The sequence below is a fragment of the Miniopterus schreibersii genome (genome assembly GCF_964146895.1).
Source record: "Miniopterus schreibersii genome assembly, chromosome: 18".
Classification (NCBI taxonomy): Eukaryota; Metazoa; Chordata; class Mammalia; order Chiroptera; family Miniopteridae; genus Miniopterus; species Miniopterus schreibersii.
The window spans coordinates 21,294,509-21,318,489 of NC_138121.1; the positions used below are offsets into that span (position 1 = coordinate 21,294,509).

Below are 23,981 nucleotides of genomic sequence, written 5' to 3' on the forward strand. Positions count from 1 at the left end.
TAGTGGAGCTGGCTTCCTTTAATTGAGAAGGTGAGTCCAGTTCAATAAGGTGTTTTGAGAGATGGGAGGGGGAGGAAGAGAGAAACCACATTCACATAACTCTTATTACAGTATATTGTCTCTTATTACAGTGTATTATCATAATTGTTCCATTTTATTATCAGTTGTTATTAATCTCTTATTATGTCTAATTTGTAAATTAAACTTTATCGTAGGTACGTATAGGAAAAACATAGTATATACTATAGGGTTGGGTACTATCTTGGTTTCAGGCACCCACTGTGGGGCTTGGGACATATCCCCCTGAGGGTAAGGGGGGGCTCTAATTTTAGACTCACATAGAAGTTGCAGAAGTAGTCCAGGGACTTCACTTACCTTCCCCTAATTTTGACCGTTAACCTAGCCACACTTAATGATCAGAACCAGGAAATGAACCCCGGTACCTAACGTTAACGGTACGACCTGACTCAGGTTTGACGGCCCTCCGTCTCCCCCATTTCGCTCAGGATCCCGCCCAGGTCCCGCTTATCTTCAGTTACTGCGCCTTCTTGGTCACCTTCAGTCTTTGACAGTTTCTCCTCCCTCCCCTGTCCTTGCTGATCTTGGGACTTTGGTGTGCTTGATATTTCCTCGTGATTAGATTGAATTTCAGCATATTTGGGCAAGAACATCATGGAAACGACGTGTCCTTCCTCCTGCATGGCATCAGCCAGTACATTATGCGGACGCGTCGTGTCCCAGGTGATGTTAATCGTGAAGTAACCTTGATCGCTTGTTTAAGATGATGTCCCGCTGAGTTTCTCTAGTCGAGAAGTGTTACTAATTTTTTTCTTCATAGTTGATAACTATTTGGGAAGAGATGCTTTAAGATTATGCTGACACCCCCTTTCTCCTTAAACGCTCACACGCTGACTTTCAGCACCCGTGAGTCCATCTCGCCTGCAGCATTCATCACCGTGGTGTTTGCCGGGGGATGAGTTAGTGTTTCCCTTATGCTTTCTACATTTATTAATTAGAATTCTTCTGCAGGAGGAGCTGTCTCTTCTCCCCTGCCTATTTATTTGTTCAGTTATTTTATTTATATTGGTATGGGTTCACGAGTAGATATTTTTATTCTCTGGCTTAGGCTCCAATACTATCATTATATGTTTTGTTGCTCAGATTGTTCCAGCTTTGGCCATTAGGAGCTTCTTCTGGTTGGCTCCTGTGATGACTGTCATGTTGAGTGACTTTCCTTTCTCACTGCATGCTTTGTGCAGAGTTTGTGTCTTGTCCGCCTTGCCTTTAGAAATAATGAGAGGAGACAAGGGAAAATGGTGATAAAGAAAAAAATAAACTCCCATGGTTCTTTCAGAATTGAAAGGGGCACGGGGGTTTCCAGGGAGCACCCTCAGCCTAAAAATAAGACAAGTTCATCTACAACTTACTATGTGCCAAGCAGGGGCTGGGCCACACAGCCTACAGCATCTTATCTAATCTCCCTACTTGCAAAGGAGATTTTAATACTGTGGTTTCACAGATGGGAAAAGTGAGGGTCTAGGGTTCCAAGAGGTCAAAATGCATGAAGGAAGTGGTGGGGTCAAGATTGCATCTTGTCCCCTGATTCCCAGGGTATGTCACTGTGCCCTTTTCATAAAGGACTCTCCCGGCCACAGGCAGGGGTAGGAGAGAAAATTTCTGGCCTGCTACCCCATCCACACCACAACCCAAAAATCTTTTATATCCGTTATCAGGAAAAAAAATACCTTTCCATACAGTAGTCACTGGAATTCTTTGTGTGTGTGTGCGTGTGCGTGCATGCATGCGCACACACACGTAATTCTTCACCCTTCTATGGAATCTATAGATATAAATATATTTATGCATTTCTGTCAATTTCATATCCTTCTAAAATCTTGCTTTTAGAGAGCATAAGGGTGGAAAGTTTTAATCTGCAATAATTTCACAACATATCTACATCTGAGAGCCCCAGAAAAGAAAACATTCCTCTTTCTACTGATATACTTGACCGTCACTATCCATTTTCCGATCCTAGCCCTCTTGCATTTGTGGTCCCTCAACCTATTAGGAACAAAGAACTGGGCTCTGGAAGAGAGCTTGGCAATACTGTGAGCTACATACCTTGTAGCTCAGTGAGACAGTGGAAACTCTGGGGTAGGCAGGAACTGGCCGGGATCACCTACAGAGTTAAGGTAAAAAGCCCGACTGAGAAGCCAGGGGTGTGGACTCCAGGCGGCCTCTCTGCCATCTTGCTACGTTGCCTGCTCAAGAATGCCCGTCACTACCACCAACGTCCGACTGACCAAGTGGATGAAAGGATTTCTTCAGAATGGTTTCTTAATAATAAATGCTTACATTTTCTCTTGGCCCCAGGCCAAATCCCTCCTCTCAATCTTATTTTCAAGGTTGAACATTCCCTTAGAGTTAGTGACCTTGCCCTTATTGGCCTGTTGATGTCGCTATCCATCCATAAGCCTCCTTTCCAGGGACTGTTTGCAGCAAAGACTATAATTTTATTTTGGGTTTGGATATACTGATTACATTTTAGCTTCTGGTATATTTTCTTACCTGTCACAGCCATTAAATTTATTTTAATAGTTACTCTACCCTCCTGATAGCCACTAAAGGGGGAATTGGATATTGTCTATCAATTGGCTTAGTCTGTGAACTAAGGCTGTATCTAATTACAAGGCATTGTATGGGTTCTGATTTATTAACCATTTACTGTGCTTCGGAGAAGGTAGCATTTTTAGTAGCACTGCTCAGCCTGGATGTAGCTTTCCAGGAGGGCAGGGTGCCCGGAATATCACTGATCTTACAGTTATTACTTTGTGTCATATATAATCTTGTTTTTTCCCTGCAACAAATAAATCTTTGGGTCTCCCTGAAAAAAAAAAAAAAAAAAGAAAAAAAACACAACCAAGAAGAAAAAAACATTTGTGGTTACAGTATAATAAAAATAAACTGTTTGTCGTGACTGCAGCTGACATTTATCAGCCCGTTTGTGGGTGCTCTTTCTCTCTCTCTATAATACAGAACATAATTTGTCACTTTGTAAATACATTCCAGTCTAAATCCCTGCCAGCATCTGTTAGTGTTTGAAGGATTAATGTGCTACCCTGTGTATGTCTGCACTTGCAGGGAACAGTGTAGCATGTGATTATGGACCTGGGAGAGAGGGGAACAGGGCGTTTTCTATGCTTTTTCCTGCACATGCGGTCTTGTTGGCCTTGTCCTGATTTTTCTTGTCCTCACTCCGCTCTGCTTAGGTACTTGAAATTTCATCACTTACCAGGATTCTGGTGGTCCTCAACCTTCCTTCTCCCTTTCATAGTAATGGTCATAGGAATAGTAATTCATATGTTCATACCATGGTTGAGCAGTGGGAGACGCTTTGGGCTTGGTTTCAAAATTCCAGCTCCATCTGATTTATGACCCCCAGTTCCTTAATTTCCATTTTCTCACTTACAAAATGAAGTTGCTAATACCCGTCTCTCAAAGGTGCCGAGGATATAGGAGTAAACCTGTGTCGATGCGAAGTGCCCAGCAGAGAACCTGGCCGAGAGTAACCGGTGGGGCCGTATCAGCTTTCATCATTGTCGGCGCGATCGCTTTTCTTGACTCAGTCCGTGAAGCTCAGACTGTCAGCTGGAGGATCCCAGTGCCACGAGGCAGCTGGTGGTTGTGATTCTGTTTGTTTTCCTTCTTTTCTCGTTAGTGGGTTTTGAATTTGTTTGGAACTATTTATATCCCTGTAAATCAGGTGCTTGGTGGGTTCCTGGCCCAGAGAGCATTCTGCCAGGAAGGGACTGTGGTTCTCAGCAAGGCTTGGGACTCTATCCTGGCAAGACTGAGGGGTTTAAACCCATCACCAGTGGCAGCGCGATCCAGAGGCCTGCCGGGGGGGCCACCCCTGCTCTCTCCAGCGAAAGGCTTGAACTACCCCGAGTGACAACGCGTCCTGTAGTTCTTACTACTTTATGGAATGGCACCAGTCTGTCAATCACCCTTAAGCTACTGCTCTTCTTTGGATTAGAAAAAGTTCCAGGAAATGGAAGAAATGGCCTCATTAGTAATTCTTCCGTGAGCAATCTCCAGTTCATTTTTCATTCTTTCGTTTTTGTGTGTGTACTTCTGTCTGCCTGCTCCGGTGGTTCCCCCCACCCAACCTCTGTGCCTGTGTTGGCAATTCTCTTCTTCTCTTCAATGAAGTGTGTAGTTCTCTTTTCATTAGCAACGTTCTTTGTTTGAAATGTCAATGCATAGGAACAGGACAGGAATACCGTGCCCACATATGCAGTGGCCAGGATGGGGGCTTGTGACTTCATGCTTGTTGTTAGGTTTCTGAAAAGAAACTTAAGCAGATCTGGGAATATGTCTTTGATTCCCAATGAAAAAAATATCTGTTCCTCTTTCCCTAAATGCCCGAGGATTAGCATACTTGGAAAATGTCTAGAAACCCCTATTTCAATTTTCTGACAGGTATTTATAAAGTTCTAAAGATGCCAAAATATATTTCTGTGTCCGAGCAGATGTGCGGAATTGTAAGAAGCATTTAGTGCTGATATTTACAAAGTATAATACTCCTGAAACAGGAGAAACATTTTGCAAGGAGCGATGTTAGCAGGTGTTCAATGCTAAACCCATTGCACACCCTTAGTTCTCCACACCGTTTGGGGGTCTTTATGCTGTGTGTTACCCGTATCTTCATCAAATGCCCTGTGTGATAAAGATAAGACACACTTTAAGGCGTGGCACGATGTTCTCTTATTTTCTCCTACATTCACTGGAATCCCTGAATAATATTAATTATAAGACTGTCAGATGTCAGGAAACACACCCAACTTTCTTGGCTCTTGTTCTCAGACAGGAGTCAGCAAACTGTGCTCTGCTGGGAGGAAATCCAGCCCAACACCTGCTTTTGTAAATAAAGTTTTATTGGAACGCAGCCTCACGCGTTCATCCACGCTCTCTGTGGCGGCTTTTGCTTTCATGCCGCAAAAGTTGAATGGCTGGGGATGGCCTGCAAAACCTAAAATACTGCCCAGCCCATTAGAGAAGAAAGTTGCCGAATCCTGTGCCAGAAGAACTCCTGACCATTTGGAAAGAAATGTGTGCTCCACGAAGCCAGCACCAGCAGGTGGTTAGCCTCCTACCTTATTTCTGTGGCTGTGGAAGCAGCCCCAGTGCCAGGTGACGTAGTCTCAGACTTGCTTAATCCAGAGGGGGGATGGCGACCCCAGAGAGGTTGAAGTGGGCTGTTTTTGTTATCATGAGGTTAAAATTTTAATGGTGAAAATAAAACAAAAATGCAAAAGGCTTTGGGTTCACGGAAAGAGCAACATTCCTGCGAGTGTAGTTTGGCCCAACTACAATCTCCTGGACTCGGGGTAATTTCAGTGCTGGGAAGAAAGCCTGGTACTATCTTATCAGGAGAATCGGCTTATCAGAGTTGGGGGAGAACCGAATCCTGAAACTGCCAGCTACGAGTCATATGACTTTTGAGCAGATTTTTCATGTCTTGGCGGCCTTTGTTTTCTTTATTAAATACAGGCCATTGGGTCTACCTTGAAGGGCTCAGCAGGGTAAAAGGTAACGAAGTTCATAGGGGTCCCTCCTTTGAATAGCATCTGCCAGAGAGTGGGTCCTCAAAAGTGTTTAATTAGCAGTCAGTGTTTGCCTCATGTTTTATAAATTTATACAGGGGAAGAAAGTCTTAAGTCCTAGATGTGTGACACAGGATTCACTGGGAAATGTGACCCTCAGCCAGAACACCCCCAAGTCCTTCTGGGGGATGCATTGTAGACCCAGAAAGGAGTGCAGCCCGATGGAGTCCCAGTGTACCAGGGCCTTCCCCCACAGGGCTGGGAGCTCTGGGCCACCCTGTCATACAGCAGGCCCAGAAGCCCTCCTGTCGTCAGGCCAGAGGGAGCAGGGAAGATGCCTTTATAAATATGGAAGAGGCAGGGGGAGCGCACTCTAAGGCCAAGCTGCTTTAGCATGCACGCCCTTCCAGAGGCCCGACTAATGGACATTTATAAGTTGCTGTCCCCCTCGCCCCTCCCCACTCTCGTGCGGTCTGAGATGCAGCCTGTAACTCAGCTGGGTTTAAACAACTATCCAGTGTGATTCATTTGTCCCCTTTGGCTATGAGAGGAGACCACAGAGCAAGCCAGACATGAATATTGCTGTGCGCTGATGCCTAAACCAGCACGCTTCGTGCACCGAGCAGACGGACATCCAGTTACTGCACTGAATCTGTGTGCAGGTGTTGGACTCACTCTTCCATTCCTCGTGAGCCCCCTTCCCTCAGCTCCTGTTTGAACTTTGTTTCCTGAAGGAGCCCTGGTTGAGCTTTCAGACAAGCCCTGGAAACCTCACCAGCCCACCCAACTCTCTCTCTCTCCCTCTCTAACTACTACTGTAAAGCCATCAGGAGTAACAGGCTTGAGTAAGAAAGTAACATTATTGACCTGATATATGCTACTGGGCTGAACTGTTTGAATTAATTCATTAGTCATAATGCACTCTTGTCTCTCAAAGACTTTTCCAGGCTTATTTTGTGCTGTTTGAACCTTTTCAACTGCCTAATATTCCAACATCCAGTTCTTTTCTTCTACGAGCACACCCTTCTTCCATCGTCTTGGTAAAAGCACCGCGGAGCAGCCACCACACCGGACCTTCTGGCTCTCCTCTCGAGCTGCAGGCTCTTGCAGGCGCTAGATCTGCCTTTCACGTACAACAGAGAACAGTTTTACCAAACGAGCTCCAGTGTATGACACAGATCCCCTTGGGTATCCCTGATTGGCAGGTTCTTTTGATGAAAAAGCATCTAAGGTCTTATTATAGCCTGCATTCATCTTAGGGAAGGAGGAAGAGACTGGGGGAACCCCGTTCCTGTGAAGAGTAGCCCAGGGGTTGCACACTGTTCCGCTCATAGGCCACAGGTGGAGACCTCAGAGCCCACCTCAGTGCAGGCTGGGAAATGTAGTTCCTGCCGGTCAGTCTCTTCTCAGCACAGTCCCATCCTGTGGAAAGGGGAGAATTCATTTGAGAGGAGCTAGTTCTCTCTCTCCACAGTGTGTCTCTCTATATGACACAGACGTGATTTTTAAATTCTGGCCTGTTGATTTCTGCCTTTTATTGTGTGAATGTAAGTCTGTTTCTTTTTCTTGAAATGATGGATATATTTGTACTAATTTCTTTATTTCATTCTGTGTTTCTTCTCTACGAAGAGTTTTCATTATTGTTTCTAACTCTTTTTGGACATTTTTGGATTGTGTCCTGTGCACTCCATACATCATTTTTGTTTTCCTGATGTTGCTTTGGAAGCTAAAGGTTCCCTTCCCCCCCCCCCCCGACCCTCTGTCCCTTCCTTTCTTCCTTCTGTAGTTGCTCTTGAAATTTTTATATACATATCTAAATTTTCCTTTATAAAATATAAAGTTCTTTAATGTCTCCTTCATTTAACCAACAAAACCAGACCCTACGTGATTTACTGGGTCAATGAAATCCCCCCTCCCATAAACATTTTTCTTGCTATTGTTTCAAATCCTTTTACTAATTCATTTTTTAAGTGTAATTTGTTTGGCCCTGTGCTAATGTAAAGGATGCACAGAATTTGGGGATAACTTCACTATGACTCCGTGTGTGTGTGTGTGTGTGTGTGTGTGTGTGTGTGTATTTCTTTGAGTTCTTGTTTTTTCCTGCCTGTATGAGTACTTTGGTTGGAGCCTCTAAGAGGCCTCTTAGGCAGAGGCCACTTTAAGCCTGAAACCTGATTTCTCTCTGAAGCATTTTCAAAAAAATTTTTTCTATTTTATCTGTTGAGTATCCTGCCTTGCTTCTGCAGAATCTCAGAAAGATTTCTCTCTTTGGATTCATCCATAAATTAAAAATAACCTTTGTGGCCGCTCCTCCAGCATGATGGTGCTGTTACATGTTCACTGCACGCTTTGCATATCAAGGTCATGTCCACCATCGCACAGTGTGGCCAACTTCTGGGAGGCGCTCAGCCAGCGGGCCAAAAGCAGCAGAAGTGCCTCGCTTTCCAAACGGCTGTGGATAATCGTTGCCAATGTCACCAGCCTACTTTTATTTCTACTTACAAATCTTCCTCAAGTTTGGTGGTATGTTACATATTCATTCATTCATTTTCTAAATTAAAGCCCATCTTAAAAACCTACTCTGTGCCACTCACTGTGAACCAGGCATTAGAGAGAAAGATATAAAACTGTGTGTTTTAATTTACCATAAATGTCAGTGTGAATTATTGGTGTTTTGGTTTTCTTTCATAGCCTCGTGCCGTGTTCTTGGGAATGGAAGTTGCTATAACCTTTCTGGAGGACACCAGTAAAAATCTATCAAAATTTAAAATGTAGATATCTCTTGATCTAGCGATTCTACTTCCAGGAATTTGTTCTTTAGGAAAAAAAATTATATATTACAAAGTATAAGTATTGCAGCATTACATTTGGTAACTAAAAACTGGAAACTAAATACTAAATAATAAAATAATATTAATTACAATAAGAACAATAGTAAACATTACAGGATGTCTGATTAAGATGCTTTCCATGGATAATATTTCATTGAATGCTCAAGGAGGAGTTTTTCTATTACTTCTATTTTTATAGATGAGGAGATTCAGGCATTGAGAATTTAAGTAAAAGTTCATAAAGCTAGTGAAGGATGTGGAGAGCTAAGGCCTTCAAAGGGAAAACAGTTTGAATAAATGGTCACAAAGCCCTATAATGGGCAAGACGTACCAGTTGAACCTAATGGGAGAACTCCATATAGATACATTTACTTATGTTACTTAGGAAAAACCAGGATGTAAAACAACCACAGCTATGGAGCTATGTTTGTAGGAAATGTTGTGCAGTGTTTGTGTAGTGTAGAAAACATACTCTGGAAGGATTTGCATAGGGCTGTCATGTCACTGTTTCTCTTGGGGCAGTGGGATTTGGGAGATGTTATCATTTGATACATTAATCACTTTTGCATTATTTGTTCTGTCTTCAATGAGCCAGTTTTAGCTTTACAACTAAAGATAAATTTAAATAGCTGAAAATTTAGGGTAAATCAGTGTTCCTCTCACCAGCCCCCACAGGCAGCCTGGGCACTGTTGACACCTGGCGCCAGTGGTAGGGGCTCTCTGTGCATCATTGTGGGATGTTCAGCAGCATCCGATGCCTCTATCCATCAGATGTCAGTACACTCCTCCAACAAGTTGTGGGGACCAGAAATGTCTCCAGACATTGCCAGATGTGCTGGGGGCGGGCAGGCAGAATGTCCCTGGGTGAGAAGCTGTGAGTGAACCTGCAGGCACTGCTCTATCTGTGTGTAGTTTTCTCCATCCTGAGGGCTGTAACGAAAACATCTCCCTCCAACTACGAGTCTTTCAGACTTCCCAAGTCCTTCATGTGGAATTCAGAATCCTCGAAACCAGAGCAGACAAATCTTGTTTTTGTCTCTCTATTCAATTTAACCGCTATTGACCTGTCACCAGATAATCAACAGGCCCCAGATCTCCGTGTTCTGAGCTGCGAAGCTCTTTCTGAATCTAGGAGGGGGGCACTGATTTTTTTATTTTATTCCTTTTATCCACAACTTCCCTAGAGGAGGGAGTTCCAATGCTTAACAAGTTTCATGAAGAACACATCTATTAAAATATTCAAAATAGATAGACTGTTCCTGTGGAGAATGTAATTATACAGTAAATTAGCTGATGTCCAGTGTGTTGCCTTTTAAGCACATCTTTGATATTTCCAGTACTTACATGAGATATAGGGGCCTGTTTATTAAGAGTCTTCAACTGTGTATAAAACTAGAGCAGTCAAAGTAATGGTGTCTGCTGAAGGATTCTTTATCATATGAATTTACCTTTAGTCATCTATTATTTATTTCAGCTATTTTATATGCCATTATAATAAATATTATGACAGAGAAAGCTTTTACGCTCCAGCGTATTGTAGTCCTCTTTACTTGCCTGCAATCCTTCAGGAGAATGTAACCATGCTTTACCTATAGTTAACGTAAATCATCCCTCACATTAGAATGAGAAGTTCACTCTGAAAAAAGGGCTCTTTTTTCAACAGCAAGGTCTGGATGCACAATCGTGTCGACTGCCAAACTCCTGTGCCTTTTGCCGTCCTTCCGTAAACTGTTTCTAAGCCACAGATTGAATGCATTGCATAGAGGAAAATTGGACGGTTTTAGAATATTTTCACCCTCTTGTTAGTTTCTGGCAAGATAAGCATTTTTTATCCAGAGTGCAAAATATTGCCAATTACTGTCTAAGCATTTTTAATGGTTTTGCTTTACGTGGCACCTGGCTCATATACCAAATTAAATAAGCTGTTATCCAGCGCAATTTCTTCTTGAATCGGCCTTACAATTACCTATAGATATTGGTACAGTTTATTTTATAAATTAAGTTCCAGCTACAGAAGGCAAAAAATTTTGACCTGTGTATAATGAAGAAAGAGTTGTCATGATTTTCTTATCGGGGATATTTGTGTATTATGGTGGAGGGGGGCAGATTTGGGGGGCACTTGTGGGAACCCAGGAGTGAAGGTTGATGCTAGATGGTTGATCTGAAGGTCAGGAATGGCAAACTCAGCCCCTGTCCTTCAAGGCTGTAAGAAATATCCAGGGCTTCACCAAGGATCATTTTCGGTGGTGTTTCCTATTTCGAAATGTGGAATCTTCTCTGAGAGCGTTTTTCTTGTTAAGTGCACCGTGGCACACAGACTGGTGCAAATGTGTAGAGCCCTAGGAGAGACTCTCAAAGTCTCCTTTTCCCTTGGGCGCTCTATCAGAAAGAGCATTTACCAGGGCACCCTTTTCACCCATAGGCTCGGCCAAGATGGGGCAGACTTCGCGTCAGACTTGCTCACAATGCTGGTTGGGTTCCTTCCGCTGAGAGGTACAGGAGCTGAAAGTTGATGCCCGTGTTTGTTTCCTCCTGTGTTTCCCGGCGGGGATGCGGCCCTCCACTGCCACCGTTAACATCACTTAAATAACGCTGGAGAGATGAGCTCTGTGAAGTCCCTCATAGGATATTGATGAATTATTAAACCCGTTTAGTTAGGGCTGTATCGCCGTTCAGTAAATAATGCCATGTCAATAACATGCTCAGCGCCAGTGTCTCTCGCTGTTGTAAATGTGACAGCTCCTATTTAAGGTTTCTAAACGTAAAATCAGGGCTGTGGGTGTGTAGAGTGGGGGGGGAAGGGGGGTGAGAGGCATCCGCATGATGCAGTTAGGGCGCATTGGATTAGAATTTGCAGGATGCCATCAGCAATAAGCTCTGGATGTAGATTATTGCCTTCATTATATTTTCTCTCTCAGCAATAGGCTTCTCTTGTAAATTCTAAATGTATAAAATAAATATGTTAGAAAATAGACACAAACAAGGATATATAGGTGATGTTCGTTTCTTTATAGCTTCTTGGTGTTCCATGTTTTAGAACAGGACAGGGGCTCACATGGCGCAGTGTGTCCTTCAGGAGGCGCGTGAGCTTCGGAACAGGCCGCGTCCCGTTAGGAAGCCTGGACCTCTGTCTCCCTGGCTGTGTACTTTAAACTCTCCCAACCTCTGTTTTCTAGCCTGTAAAGTGGAGACATGATATACTTTAAATGTCATATTGCTATTAACTAAAAAGTAAATGCCATGCATATCATAGGTGTTCATTTTTTTTTCACCTTTAAATAATAATAAATGCATGTAAATGAGAGATTTTTTCCAAGGAAACCCAGAAATGAACCCAGGAGTTAGAATTCTTCCATACGTGTAAGAGAGGGGTGGGCACTCACCCATCCGATCTGCATAGACTGGCACTTTCGAGTGGGAATACACACTAGCTAATTCCCCTTACACACTAAATCTTGCCTCTGTGGTTGCCCATGGTACGTCCCCATAGCTGAAGGAGAATCTCCCCTGGGTGTATTGAAGGCGGTGCTCCCTGGGCCCCTTCTTCGCACCGGGGTGTCTCCGTCTTTCCACCTCCGACAGGTGTCCTGGGTGCTCCTCTTTTTGAGCAACTTGGGGATGGTGCCCTCAACGCAACATAGCGAAGCCCTGCTCTCACCTGCTGCTAGCCTAGGATGGTGTCGAAAGTAGCCCAGCTGAGTGGAGGAAGCAAGTCTCATGGCTGAGATGGGATATTTTGAAGTCTGCCCCCACTCAGTTTTGCCAGGCATTGTTCCATAATACCCACCAGCTGGGTCTCAGACCCAATCCTTTGGGTCCATTACGGGGAGAATGCCAGTAGTGGGGAAAACGCATCTATATGTTCCCGGCTAATTAATTCGCATGCAATTTACAATTAAGGATGGTTTTTAGGTAACAATTAGTTTTTTTAAATACACTGGGTAACTCAAATTATATATACAGTTTTCTATAGGCCAAATACCAGGAGATACTACCTTGTCTTGCGTTGATGGTAAGCACAGTATGGATGTGAGATATTCTCCTACCTGTTGTAGTGATGGGACAAAAGAGAAAGCAGGAGTTAGAATTCTTGAATGTGCCTTTACCTTGAGAGGCAGTGTTACTGAACGAATGAACGAATGAATGAATGAATGAATGAATCCACTCTCACAGGTGGTGTCCCTCGTGTTGCTGACCGAGAGCAGCCAGCATGCTGCCTCTGAGGCAGTTCCGGGTCTGCTGGTTTCCCCGGGGGTTGGCCTTGCTGTGGGGCCTCTGCTTGGCAGGAGGGTTGATGGGCGAGAGGGTGGATGGGTCACGCGGACATTGTGGAGTCTGGGATCGTGATTAAAACATGGTTTGGCGTGAACTGTGGCTCTGCCAGTTACTGTCTGGGTGAAGCTGTGCAGTAACTTTCCGAAAGTTACTTTCTCTGTCTGTGAAATGGGTGGTTGATGGCAAGTGCCCCCCACAGGGCTGCTGTGGGGCAAGGGCTCTTATGCCCAGTGTCCTGAGAGCCCTGCCGCTGGCCAGCTGTGCCCCTACTCAGCCCTGTCCATGGAGAGTGAAGCGGTTGGGTGCACATGATGACAATGACAGTTACGACGATGATGATGGTATAAACAAGAACAAAACAGTCACAGTGCTGAGAGTCCTTGGTGACGACTGCAGACCGCTTACCAGGCGCCAGGCAGTGTTCCCAGTGCCTTACATATATATCACCTCATTCCCTGATGCGGCAGGTGCCATTATTGTTGCCATTTCACAGAAGAGAAGACTGAATGCACCAGACGGGGAGGTAACGTGCCCAGCTGGTAAGCGCTGGAACTGGGGATTCAGACCCAGGTGGTCCAGCTTGAGTCCATGGCCTAACGAACACCTTCTAGGTCCAAAACACTCACTGAGCTTGGGACCTGCGGAACTATGGCCTCAAGGAGATTCCACGAGCCTTATCCCTCCTGCTCTGGGCCGATGTGCCTTCCTCCATCCCAGAGTTTCTAGTCAGACTTTCTCTGAGCTACCAGTATTAGTTTTATGAAATAAAGAAGGGAGACTGTGCCAGGCGGGTGTTGCTCAGTGGTTGAGTGTCAGCCCATGAACCAGGAGACCAGGGTTCAATTCCCTGTCGGCACATGTCTGGGTTTCAGGCCCGATCCCCAGTGGGGGGCGTGCAGGAGGCGGCTGATCCATGTTTCTCTCTCATCGATGCTTCTGTCTCTCTCTCTTCCTCTCCCTTCCTCTTTCTTTAAAATGAATAAAAACAGATTTATAAAAAAAAAAAAAGGGTGACCACAATTACAAATGTGCTTTATTACAGAAAAACAACAGCCGTTGCGTTTTAGCAGAGCCCTTCCAACCGATAATGATAATAGTTATTATGTATGTGCCCGGTACCGTATATACATCATGTCTGCTCTAATCACACAAGACAAATGCCCGTTTTCAGAGAAGTCGGCCGAGGCCCCGAGCATTGAGGTAGCGTCCCTGAGGTCACTCTGCCAGTGCTGAGGTCGTGCCGTCCCTGCTGCGGGGATGGCAACATCCTTCTATTTCTTCGTTTAAATACCACACGCTCCCCATATGGTTCCTTTGGTTTCAGGCGGTGTCACATCTGAGTCACACTTGGCTAATTCATAGTCGTAACGTGGTACGAGAGAGCCAGCCACCCAAGGACTCCGCGCTCACAGACTCGGCCGTCACTGAGTCGCGTTCCGGAGCTCGACAAAGAACAAACCAAGCAGACTCGGTCTGCCGAGGGTGTCAGGGAGCCAGCATCCCTGGGTCCCAAGGAAATGGAAGAAGGGCACGTGGGCAGCTTCATTCCTCCGTCGTTCTGGCGGCGCCCGGGGTGTCGGAGCAGGCGGGCCTCTCAGCTACTTAGGAGTTGCCTGATGTTTCGTGGGTGAGGTGCCACCTGTGCAGCTCTGTTTTAAAATGATGGGCACTAGCATCTGTATACATAATTTAAACTAGATTTATATTCCGGTTCTGCCTGAGATGATAAGCTTGTGTGCTGGTGTGACTAGAAAAAAAGAGTGAGGGTTGAAGGAAGGGTTGAGAGAGGCATTTCATAGCATTTTAAGATTCAAACTTCTTAGTACGAAGTTCTTTCTGTTAAAGCTAAGTGGGTGGTTGGATGGCTAGATGATAGATGATAGATAGATAGATAGATAGATAGATAGATAGATAGATAGATGATAGATAGATAGATAGATAGATAGATAGATAGATGATAGATAGATAGATAGATAGATAGATGATAGATAGATAGATAGATAGATAGATAGATAGATAGATAGATGATAGATAGATAGATAGATAGATAGATAGAGACACAGACAGGTAGGAAAGGAAGGAGAGAGAGACACATGGAAGGGTTACAGTTTATTTGGGGGTGGGTGGGATTGTATATGCATTGTTTTTTGTTCATATTCATTGGTTTTTTTAAAAATTTTCTATGACTAAGGAACATGTGAAGTAGGAAGTGACCTGAAACGAGCCTGGAGAGGCAGGCGGGGCGAGTCATGGACACTGATAGTCGTTACCCTTCTCCGTTACATATTCCCATTTCTCTCCTTTCTGGGCACCTGGAGGGTTGCACGTTCTCAGAACCAGGCACATTCGCAGGACTTGCGTTGCCAGTGACAGGTGAGCAGAAGCAGCCTTGTCCCTGCTGGGGGAGGCCTTTGGGACCCCTGTGCAACTTCCCACATTCCTTCCCCACGCTGTGGAGTTGATGCTGTTACAGAAGATGGGGGTTCCGTCTGCCTGTGCCCTGGCTACCCATGGTGAACACGGCCCCAGCACCCTGGGGTGGACATGCAACATGAGCCGGTAACAATCCTCGGGTGTTTTAAGACACAGAGGTTCAGTGTTGGGGCCTGTTCTTGCCCCAAGTGACACAGAGACTCTGTGTGAGCCACAGTAAGGAATCTGGACCATATCCTGTGGGCCATTCCAAGCTACAAAAGGACTTTAAGCTGGGGCTTTGTATATGTGTTTGTCGGGCCAGTCCAGAGAGCGGGCTCTGGCCAAACCAGGCCAGATGGCAGGTCCTAATTCTAACACCTCTTAATAAAAACTCACTGGTTCCTTTGAAGTGGCGGAACATTTCTGTATATCGAACGCAGTGAGGGTTATATGTATTTATATGTGTGAAAAAATATCACAGAATTATACACAAAGATATTACAAATAAAGAAAACAAGTGCATCCGAAAAGCTGGTGACATCCTAGTAATGTCTGATGTCTGCTACATCGCGCCTGCCAATGTCAGTGTAGTGGTTTTGATGACGTGCTGTGTATACCTGGGTGCGATGCCTCCATTGGGGGGTGCTGGGAGGTGGGTATACGGGCTCTCTAAGTACCACTTCTTGAGAGTCTATGATTACTTCCAAACCAAAGTTAGCAGCAGCAACAAAAAGTTCATGAGTTAAACCAAGAAAGTGAATTGTGGTCGGTCCCAGATCCAAGGCCAGACCTGACAGAAAAGCTCACATTGGCCGATAGAGTCTCTTGCCTTCACCTTGCAGTCAGCAGTTTATATCCCTCAAAACTGGGGCCCACCAGCCACTGCATTTTCATTTAGAACAATTCTCATTTATAAAGTTGCTAAATTTCTCAGATAATCAGAAGAGCAAATCCCCCCAACAAACACATACATACCCCCCCCCCCCCCCCCCCCGATTCTAGAAGCTGTGTTTTTCTTTCACTGGATTTACTGTATCGCAGTTTCACTACACTTCTCAGGGCCGGTTGTAGAAACAGAAACCTGATACCGAGGGCAGGAGAATTACCTGAGTAATAGTGTGCGGACTTGAATCACTGTCCCCAGGAGCCCAGTAACCCACCGCCCGTGGATTAGTCTGTTGAACTACTTGATGGCTTGCGACCCCTTGTTCCCCCTGGAGGCGTATGTTCTGATTTTGTTCTTATTGGTAGTGGCAGCTCCGTGCTTTATTTTAAAGTGAAAGTGGGGGACCAACAGACAGCCTACCGACTGTCAGGTACACACAGAGAAGCGTGTGAGGGCCTGCTCGGCCGTGCCATCGTTATCATTGGGAAATTGCTTTGGGGTCACCATCTGGGAATGCTCTCCCTGTTTTATGGCGGATTTATGTACGTGCACTTTTATACTATCCCGTGGGGCTTTTGTGGGGGCTTGGCCGAGAGGAACAATTTCGACCACTCCTTCCCCAACAGGATGAACACCTGACCCTCCTCGTGGGGTGCAGTCAGCGTTCCGTCAGATCCTGTGCGTGGCCGTGGGAGCCATGCTCGGAGGGCGTGAGGCTGGGGCCAGGGGAGGCAGGATGAGGGAAAGGCCACTTTATTGCTAACTCTGAATGTCAGGTCAGGTGGATGAGCATTTATGAGGCACGAGAATCTCCCAGGGGAATGAGTTAGCCTTTGACAGACTTTACACTCCGATCTTAACCTTCAGATATTGGTTATTCAGACAGAAAGCTTAGGTTTTCTGAGGGGTTTTGCCCTCATCTGGAGCCCGAGCTGTCTGCACAGGGTGCAGCCCCACTCAGGGCCCTTCACTTCTCCTGGTGCCAGTTTCCTGCTCTTCAGGGGGAGGGGCGTGGCCTTGCGAAGCCCGAACGCCCCAGGTCTTAGGAAACCCTAAGAAGAACTGCGTTTCCGCTCTCCCCATTTCTTCCCCTCCTTCCGAAACCTGCCCGTTTGTGTGTCTGTCAACGTTCTCTGACGAACGTAAATCTACGTTGGCCAACACCTTTGCCACTGGTGAGCTGTTGGGTGTGGGGAGGTCATATGATCACTCTATGTCCGCTGTCCCCCAAACTGGGCTGTGACTAGACACAGCCTGGATCCTCCAGGACGTAACAGACCTAGTCTGCTGCGGTCCTCAGGGGGACCCTGCCTATCATTAGCACCATGTCACCCACCACGCTGCACGGGAGTCCACCCAAACCACCGTCGACTGCAGGCTGGCACCAGGGAAAGGATTTGGCACGGTAGACATGTCATCTCTTTCTAGTTAAATTTACCAAATACCTTGTCTCTTCCCAACAGGATGTTAGGGGCCTTACACTGATCCTCACAATTCTGTGAGTACATCATTAATACTCGCCTTTTACAAATGAGGAAACTGAGTCTCGGAAATGTTACGCAGCCCCAAGTCAGCCTGCGTCCCAGCCGCCTCTGCCGGGTGTTTATTACTCAAAGCTTGGGAGCTGGGTTAGAGCCCAGGACCTAGGCGGCCAAGATAAACGGCCCCAGATCCACTGAGCATCTCGGCACAGTTTGCATCTGTCCCCGAAAGAGACAATTCGGGTGGACGATGCTCTCCGCAGTGCTGTTTGCATCCCCTCCATAGCCTTAGAGGAATCCTGCTCTTCTCCTTGGTCTTACTTTAGCATCACCATCTAGACAAGAATTCCCAAGTTAAACACTTGTCCTATGGGGCTCTTCTTACCTGCACAGGCAGGTGGCCTGGCATCCTGTTTTTGGAGGAGATAAGTCTAAGAAGTGATAGCACTGAATCTCACACCCTGGGGTCCAGGCAGACTTGAAAATGGGGAGTGCCCCGTCAACACAAGGCACGTCTGAGAGGCAACCCGGACCTTTCCAGAATTGTGCCTGGAGGCCACCCAGAGTGTATCAGATTGACTCGAGGTCAATACTTGCTAACCCCACGTCTCACCTCTGTGATCTCTTACAAGATGCCACATTGAAAATTGGGAAAATGTAGCCCATTGCTCAGTTGTGAGGGTGAAATGAGATGGTGCAAGTAAATGCCCAGCCCAGGGTGGGCTCTGAATAGACAAGAGCCAATATTAACATCACTGTGATTATCCGCATGTGCCTCGCCTGACTGTAGAGTTTTCTGGGTTACTAAACCAAGGGGATCTAGGTCAGTCATGATCCATCAGTATAAATGACTTTTGCCTGCTTTTGTACTTTCTCCATTGCTTTTCAGAGAGAGTGGAAGGGAGAGAGAGAGAGAGAGAGAGAGGGAGGGAGAGAAACATCAGTGTGAGAGAGACACATCGATTGGTTGCCTCCCGCACGAGCCCCAACCAGGGCCTGAGCCTACAACCGAGGTACATGTCCTTGGCCGGAATCAAACCCGAGACCCTTCCATCCGTGGGCCAACACTTTAACCACTCAGCCAAATCGGTTAGGGCCCTTTAACTTTTTGATACAGTCTTGGTGGAATCATTTCAAAACCTGGATGGCAGCTTTTGAGATTAAAATGCTGTCTGCTGAATTCTTGCCCCCGCCAGGCTGCGTCCTGGTGTTCCCCTATTGCACCAGTGTTTTTCAGGACGCAGACTGAGAGGAGATACGGGAGCCTGAAGACCCTCAGGCGCCTCTCCCGTGCGCTGCGTGAAGCGGCACAGCCCCCAGCCTGGAGTTTGAGCAGAGTCCCAGCCTGACATCCTCCCTAAACTTGGCAGTCAGAGCCCTGTTCTTCCATTCATTCCGATGATTTATATTCTCTCTGGGCGTCTAATATTAAACAGGGGAATTCCGACATGTTCCATAACACATTTACTGTAACTTGATACCATGAACTAAACTTGCTGTTATTTATCATCTCTCTTTTATTTTCTCTCATTCCAGCATAAAGCCAAGGTGGAAGCAATGACCCTGGACCTTGCTCTGCTCCGCAGCGTGCAGCATTTTGCTCAAGCGTTCAAGGCCAAGAATGTGTGAGTGTTCCAGTGGAGGGCTGTAGATCATAATATCTTACCATTGCAATGTCTTTATCAGATGAACATAATTGGGAGAATGCAAGGCTGTTGTGCTGTCTTGGCATCCAAGCAGGAGGCTCATTTATATTGGCCCTGCTGAGGTGCACCGTATTTTCTTGACTCTCATTATGATATGCGTCATCCATCTATTAACAGCTTCCCAGATAAAAAGAAAGGACACGATTAAAGCACTATTAAAAGTGGCTAATAAAAGCCAGATGATTGTAAGATGCATCCTGATTATAGACATTTTTCGCAGTCTGGGAGTCGAGGGAAAGTACATTTTAATTGCATTCGGGAAGAAACTGCAGCTACCCAGTACGGCAAGGGGGCTGGGAATCTGAGCCTGAGAAGAAGGTTCTACTGTTTTGCAAACCAGGGATGGTTTTACGTGGTGTGTGAACGTAGCTCCAAAAACATGGACTCTCATCGTGAAAAACATACTCCGCTCTTCATTCTTTCTTTTTGTAATCCTCACGCAAGGATATTTTCCCATTGTTTTTTCAGAGATAGTTGGAGGGAGGGAGAGAGAGAGAGAAACATCGATGTGAGAGAGACACATCAATTGGTTGCCTCCCGCATGCACCCCGAGGGTTGGGGATTGAGCCTGCAATATGCCCTCGGCCGGAATCGAACCCGGGACCTTTCAGTCCACGGGCTGATGCTCTAACCACTTAGCAAAACTGACGAGGGCTCCTTTCTTTGTTGTTTTCTGTCTTTCAACATGCCCGGAAGAGGAAGCCTCCGCTCGGGGCTGGCAAATTTTTAGGCCATCACGTGTTAACCTCTCTTTCTAACAGAGAGAGAGCAGGCCTCAAACCCAAGGCTGAGGCAAGCAGTGGTGGTTAGCTCCATTTTAATTGTGATATTTTGTTTCCTAGTGTTTATTTTTACAGTTCTCTCATATTTCTTAGGGCAGGCAATGCTGGCTTCTTATTTAACACAGTGGTTTAAATTTCATTAAAAAGTAACTTCATTTAATTTGTTTTCCAGTGGGTTGTATTAAACATGAGGATTAAGTTAATAATAGTACAGTTGGTGCCAAGGATAAGATAGTTCCACAAGTGGCACCCATGTGGCTGAATTTGGAGAACACTGATACTTGACAAGCTGTCTTTGGGTTCGACTCTGTTAGGATCATCAAACAGATGATGGATGTAGGGGAGGTGTCTTAAACCAAATATTCATATGGTACTATGGAGATCATAGGGCTGCTCAGTATCCAGTTTTCCTTGAGTCTCCCTTAAGTTCTCACTCAGCAGTTTTAGACTGTTAAGAAGTCTCTCTAAAGCCCTTTCAGGAGCGAGTGGCCTGAGTCCTTGAGGTTGAAGTACTGAGTTAGAGCCCTCAGTGAGAATTGCACTGTCCCCTTAAGTGCAGGCTGTGCAACCATAGGAATACTTGGATAACATCCCCAGCTTGCCCACAGGCCTGAATGAGCCCTACTGTGTGTGCTCCCTGCAGTGTTTGGCAATGTTAGCTGCCGGCACTGGCCAGAGCTCTCAGAGAGCCTCAAGTCAGGATGCAGCAGTAACTTTTAAGACATCTGCTCACTATTTACAATAGCTAAGATCTGGAAACAGCCCAAGTGCTCATCAGTAGATGAGTGGATAAAAAAGCTGTTGGACATTCACACCATGGAATACTACGCAGCTGTAAAGAAGAAGGATCTCGTACCCTTTGGGACAGTATGGATGGACCTGGAGAGTGTTATGCTAAGTGAAATAAGCCAGGCAGAGAAGTACAAGTATCACATGATCTCACTCATGTATGGAATATAATGAACAAAGTAAACTGATGAACAAAATAGATCCAGAGCCACAGAAGCATGAACAGACTGAGGGATCTCAGAGGGAAGGCGGGGGTGGGGGAGCAGGTGGGGAGAGATTAATCAAAGAACATATATGCATAAATGCGTAACCCATGGACACAGACAATAGTGTGGAGAAGGCTTGAGGGTGGGATGGATGCGGGGTGGAGGGGATCAATGGGAAAAAAGGGGGGGGCATCAACTTTCAACAATAAAGATAAATTAAAAAAAAAAGACATCTGCTCCTTTACACCTTTATCATTCATTTATCCACATGATCATTCACTTAACACACATGCAGTGGGGGTCTCCAAAGCCCCAGGCACTTTTCCAGGCTTTGGGAAGAGAGGGGTGACCCTCGAAGCCCAGTTATCCTGAAGCGAGCCGTCATCTCCATTGTCAGGAAGCACTGTTTTCTTGTGAATGGCTCACTCCTCCAACTAATGCTTTTGTGGTTGTTTGAAAGGGAATAATAATAACAACAGTAACCACAGTAGCAGCCAGAGCAGCTCATTCCTTGAGTGGGTATCATGGGCCTCACACTTAAGAACCCTTTGCATGCATTCTCTGATTTAATTCTCAAAGCAACCCTTTGCGGTAGGTGACACTTAGTATCTCTGTTATACAGATGCGGGATGGGCGACCAAATGGTAGGGGCTCCCATCCACGTGGCTCCTCACTCCAGGGCCGGGCTTCACCGCCATGCTGAACTGTCTTTCCTTTTACATGGGATGGAAGCAGAGATCAGAGAAAGTGAGTGACTTTCACAGGGTCACTTGGCAGGTTGGTAGCAGATGTAGGATTTTCATCGAGCTCTGCCTCTTTTGCCCCCTCGCTGACACATGCTGCTCGAGCTGGAGCTTAGCTGCACTGCGTCCTTTCACTTCCTCCCATTCCGTGTCAGACCGCATTGGAAGTGAGCTGTGCTGCTGGAGGGAGCCAACTGTTACATAATAGCACCATCTTCCAAGTCTTAACAGGACCATTAGTTTTTAACCATTAAGTAGTTCAAAAATCATCAAATGCAACTGCCTTTTGTAATCACCAAGCCCCAACTTCTTGGAAGAAGCGATCACCCATTTTACCCTGATCTTAGATTTTAGCAAATGACTCTGAGTTTGTGTACTTCTAGGTTCAGAAACAAGGGTGATTTTCCTCTCGGCAAACCCTGTACCACAAACCTCTTTTTAGATGTCTCTCGAGAGTACAGTGTTTTGCATGTTTTTGAGAAATATTGTGGTGGCATAAATATGCACAAAAAAAAGCGAATGATTTCAACTTTTGAAATCCTGCCAAAGTGAAATCTCTCCAGGATAGACAGATGACAGTTTAGTACGTACAGGTCTTTAGATTCTGAGAACTGTCAGAAATGAATTTAAGTGCTGGTGACTGGGCTGCCAAAAAAACATGTGTAGCTCTATTCCTATAATCACCTCCCATCTTTAGACATTAAAATTTCCATGTGTGTAAAACATAATGACAAATGAAAGCAAAGGCTGCCAGTTCAGAGCCAGCCTCTTTTTGTGTGCTGGTGGACCAAGGAGAGGAAAAACCTTTACATTTAAATTCCATGCGGATGCCCCCATTTGATATTGTTTGAAGGCCTATGTATGAGCACACCGGGAGTGTTTCAGGCTCCTTTCTCCTGCGTGTATCCCCTGGCTTCATGCTCCAGTTCGAGTGTGTTTCCCACACTGGGATACGCAGCATCTTGCGTAGACTGAGACCGAAAAAGGTAGAAACCGGTGAGAAGTGGAAACGTGGTGGAAGACTGGGCTCACTGTACCCCGGAGCCCCCTCCACCTGCCTTCTACTGGGAGGAGATGCAGATTCGCCTATTCTGGGATATATTCTTCTTTTTCTCCATTTGGAGGTGGGAGGGAGCCATTTCAGAATGAAAAATGCTAAATGATTATGCAAAATCACAGCATCTCATGAACTTTCTCTTTTATTTTGTGCAAGGCAGTGTGCTAAGCACTTATGCATGGTGTCCGTCTTTAATTTCTTATGATAACCCTGGGCATTAGTCATTTTTATCTCTATTTTACAAATTGAAAGGCCTCAGCTTTTCAGAGAAAGAGTCTAAATGACTCTCCCTGGTTTAGCAAGTGGTGGATTCCAAAGATTGGATCAGAGTCTGTTGGAACTCAGAGCGACTCCTCTTTTTGTTAAGTCTCACACTCCAGTCCTATTTTTCATTGTGGATTTCTGTATTGGTAGTACTGCTGAGTAATATGTTACTTTGAAATTCAATGGCTTCGAACCATTGAAAACAATAAATATTTCTATTCTCTCTCCCTCTTTCAGTTTGTTTAAATCAGGATTCAAATAAGGTCAATGCATTTTAATCAGTAGGTTTTCCCTCAATTATTTTTCTGTAAAAAAAGTTAATGCAACATACAGGGTGGGGCAAAAGTAGGTTTACAGTTGTGTGTGTGGAAGATAATACAATAATTAATAATAATTGAGGAATAAACTATGTTTCCCATACTCGCGGCTATAAACCTACTTTTGCCCCACCCTGTATTTGCTGAAGGGCCCAGGCTGTCCTCTAGAGTTTCCTGTAGTCAGTATGAAATTGATTGCATACCTGGGCTGTCATTTAACTTGTTCTATTGTTGTCCATGTTTCCTGTGAAATGGTAGATAACTGTAGAGACTTGAACAGATTCCCATTTAATTTTTTTGGCAAGCATAGTTTGCAGGTGGTGGTGAAGTCTCCCAGAAAGAGGATGTGTGTGCCTGATTACTAAAGCCAGTTTTCTCAAGGCTCAGCACACTCTGACCAGCCCCTTCCCCTGCCCACTCTCTCCTTGTCTGCCACCTCCATGTTCATTTAGTTATTGTGTTCTCCACTCACTCACCCTTCTGGGTGGTCAGCCCAGGGAGCCTCAGCCTGCTTCCAGACAGTTCTCCCAGGAGCTAGTGATGGCAGTGGTCAGCCAGTGTGTCGCAGGTCAGGTTATTTTGGGCATTACTGGAAAGTTCCAAACCAAAGCCTGTGGTAAGTC

General features: G+C 45.5%; 1 protein-coding gene across 1 annotated transcript in view; it reads left to right on the top strand.

Moving 5' to 3' along the window:
• Positions 1-23,981, top strand: part of WWOX (WW domain containing oxidoreductase) — an 861,667-nt gene that overhangs the window by 196,705 nt on the left and 640,981 nt on the right. Inside the window, exon 6 of the mRNA XM_081118786.1 lies at positions 19,031-19,119. Coding sequence (XP_080974912.1) covers positions 19,031-19,119 — 89 coding nt within the window. The remainder of the gene's footprint in view (positions 1-19,030; positions 19,120-23,981) is intronic.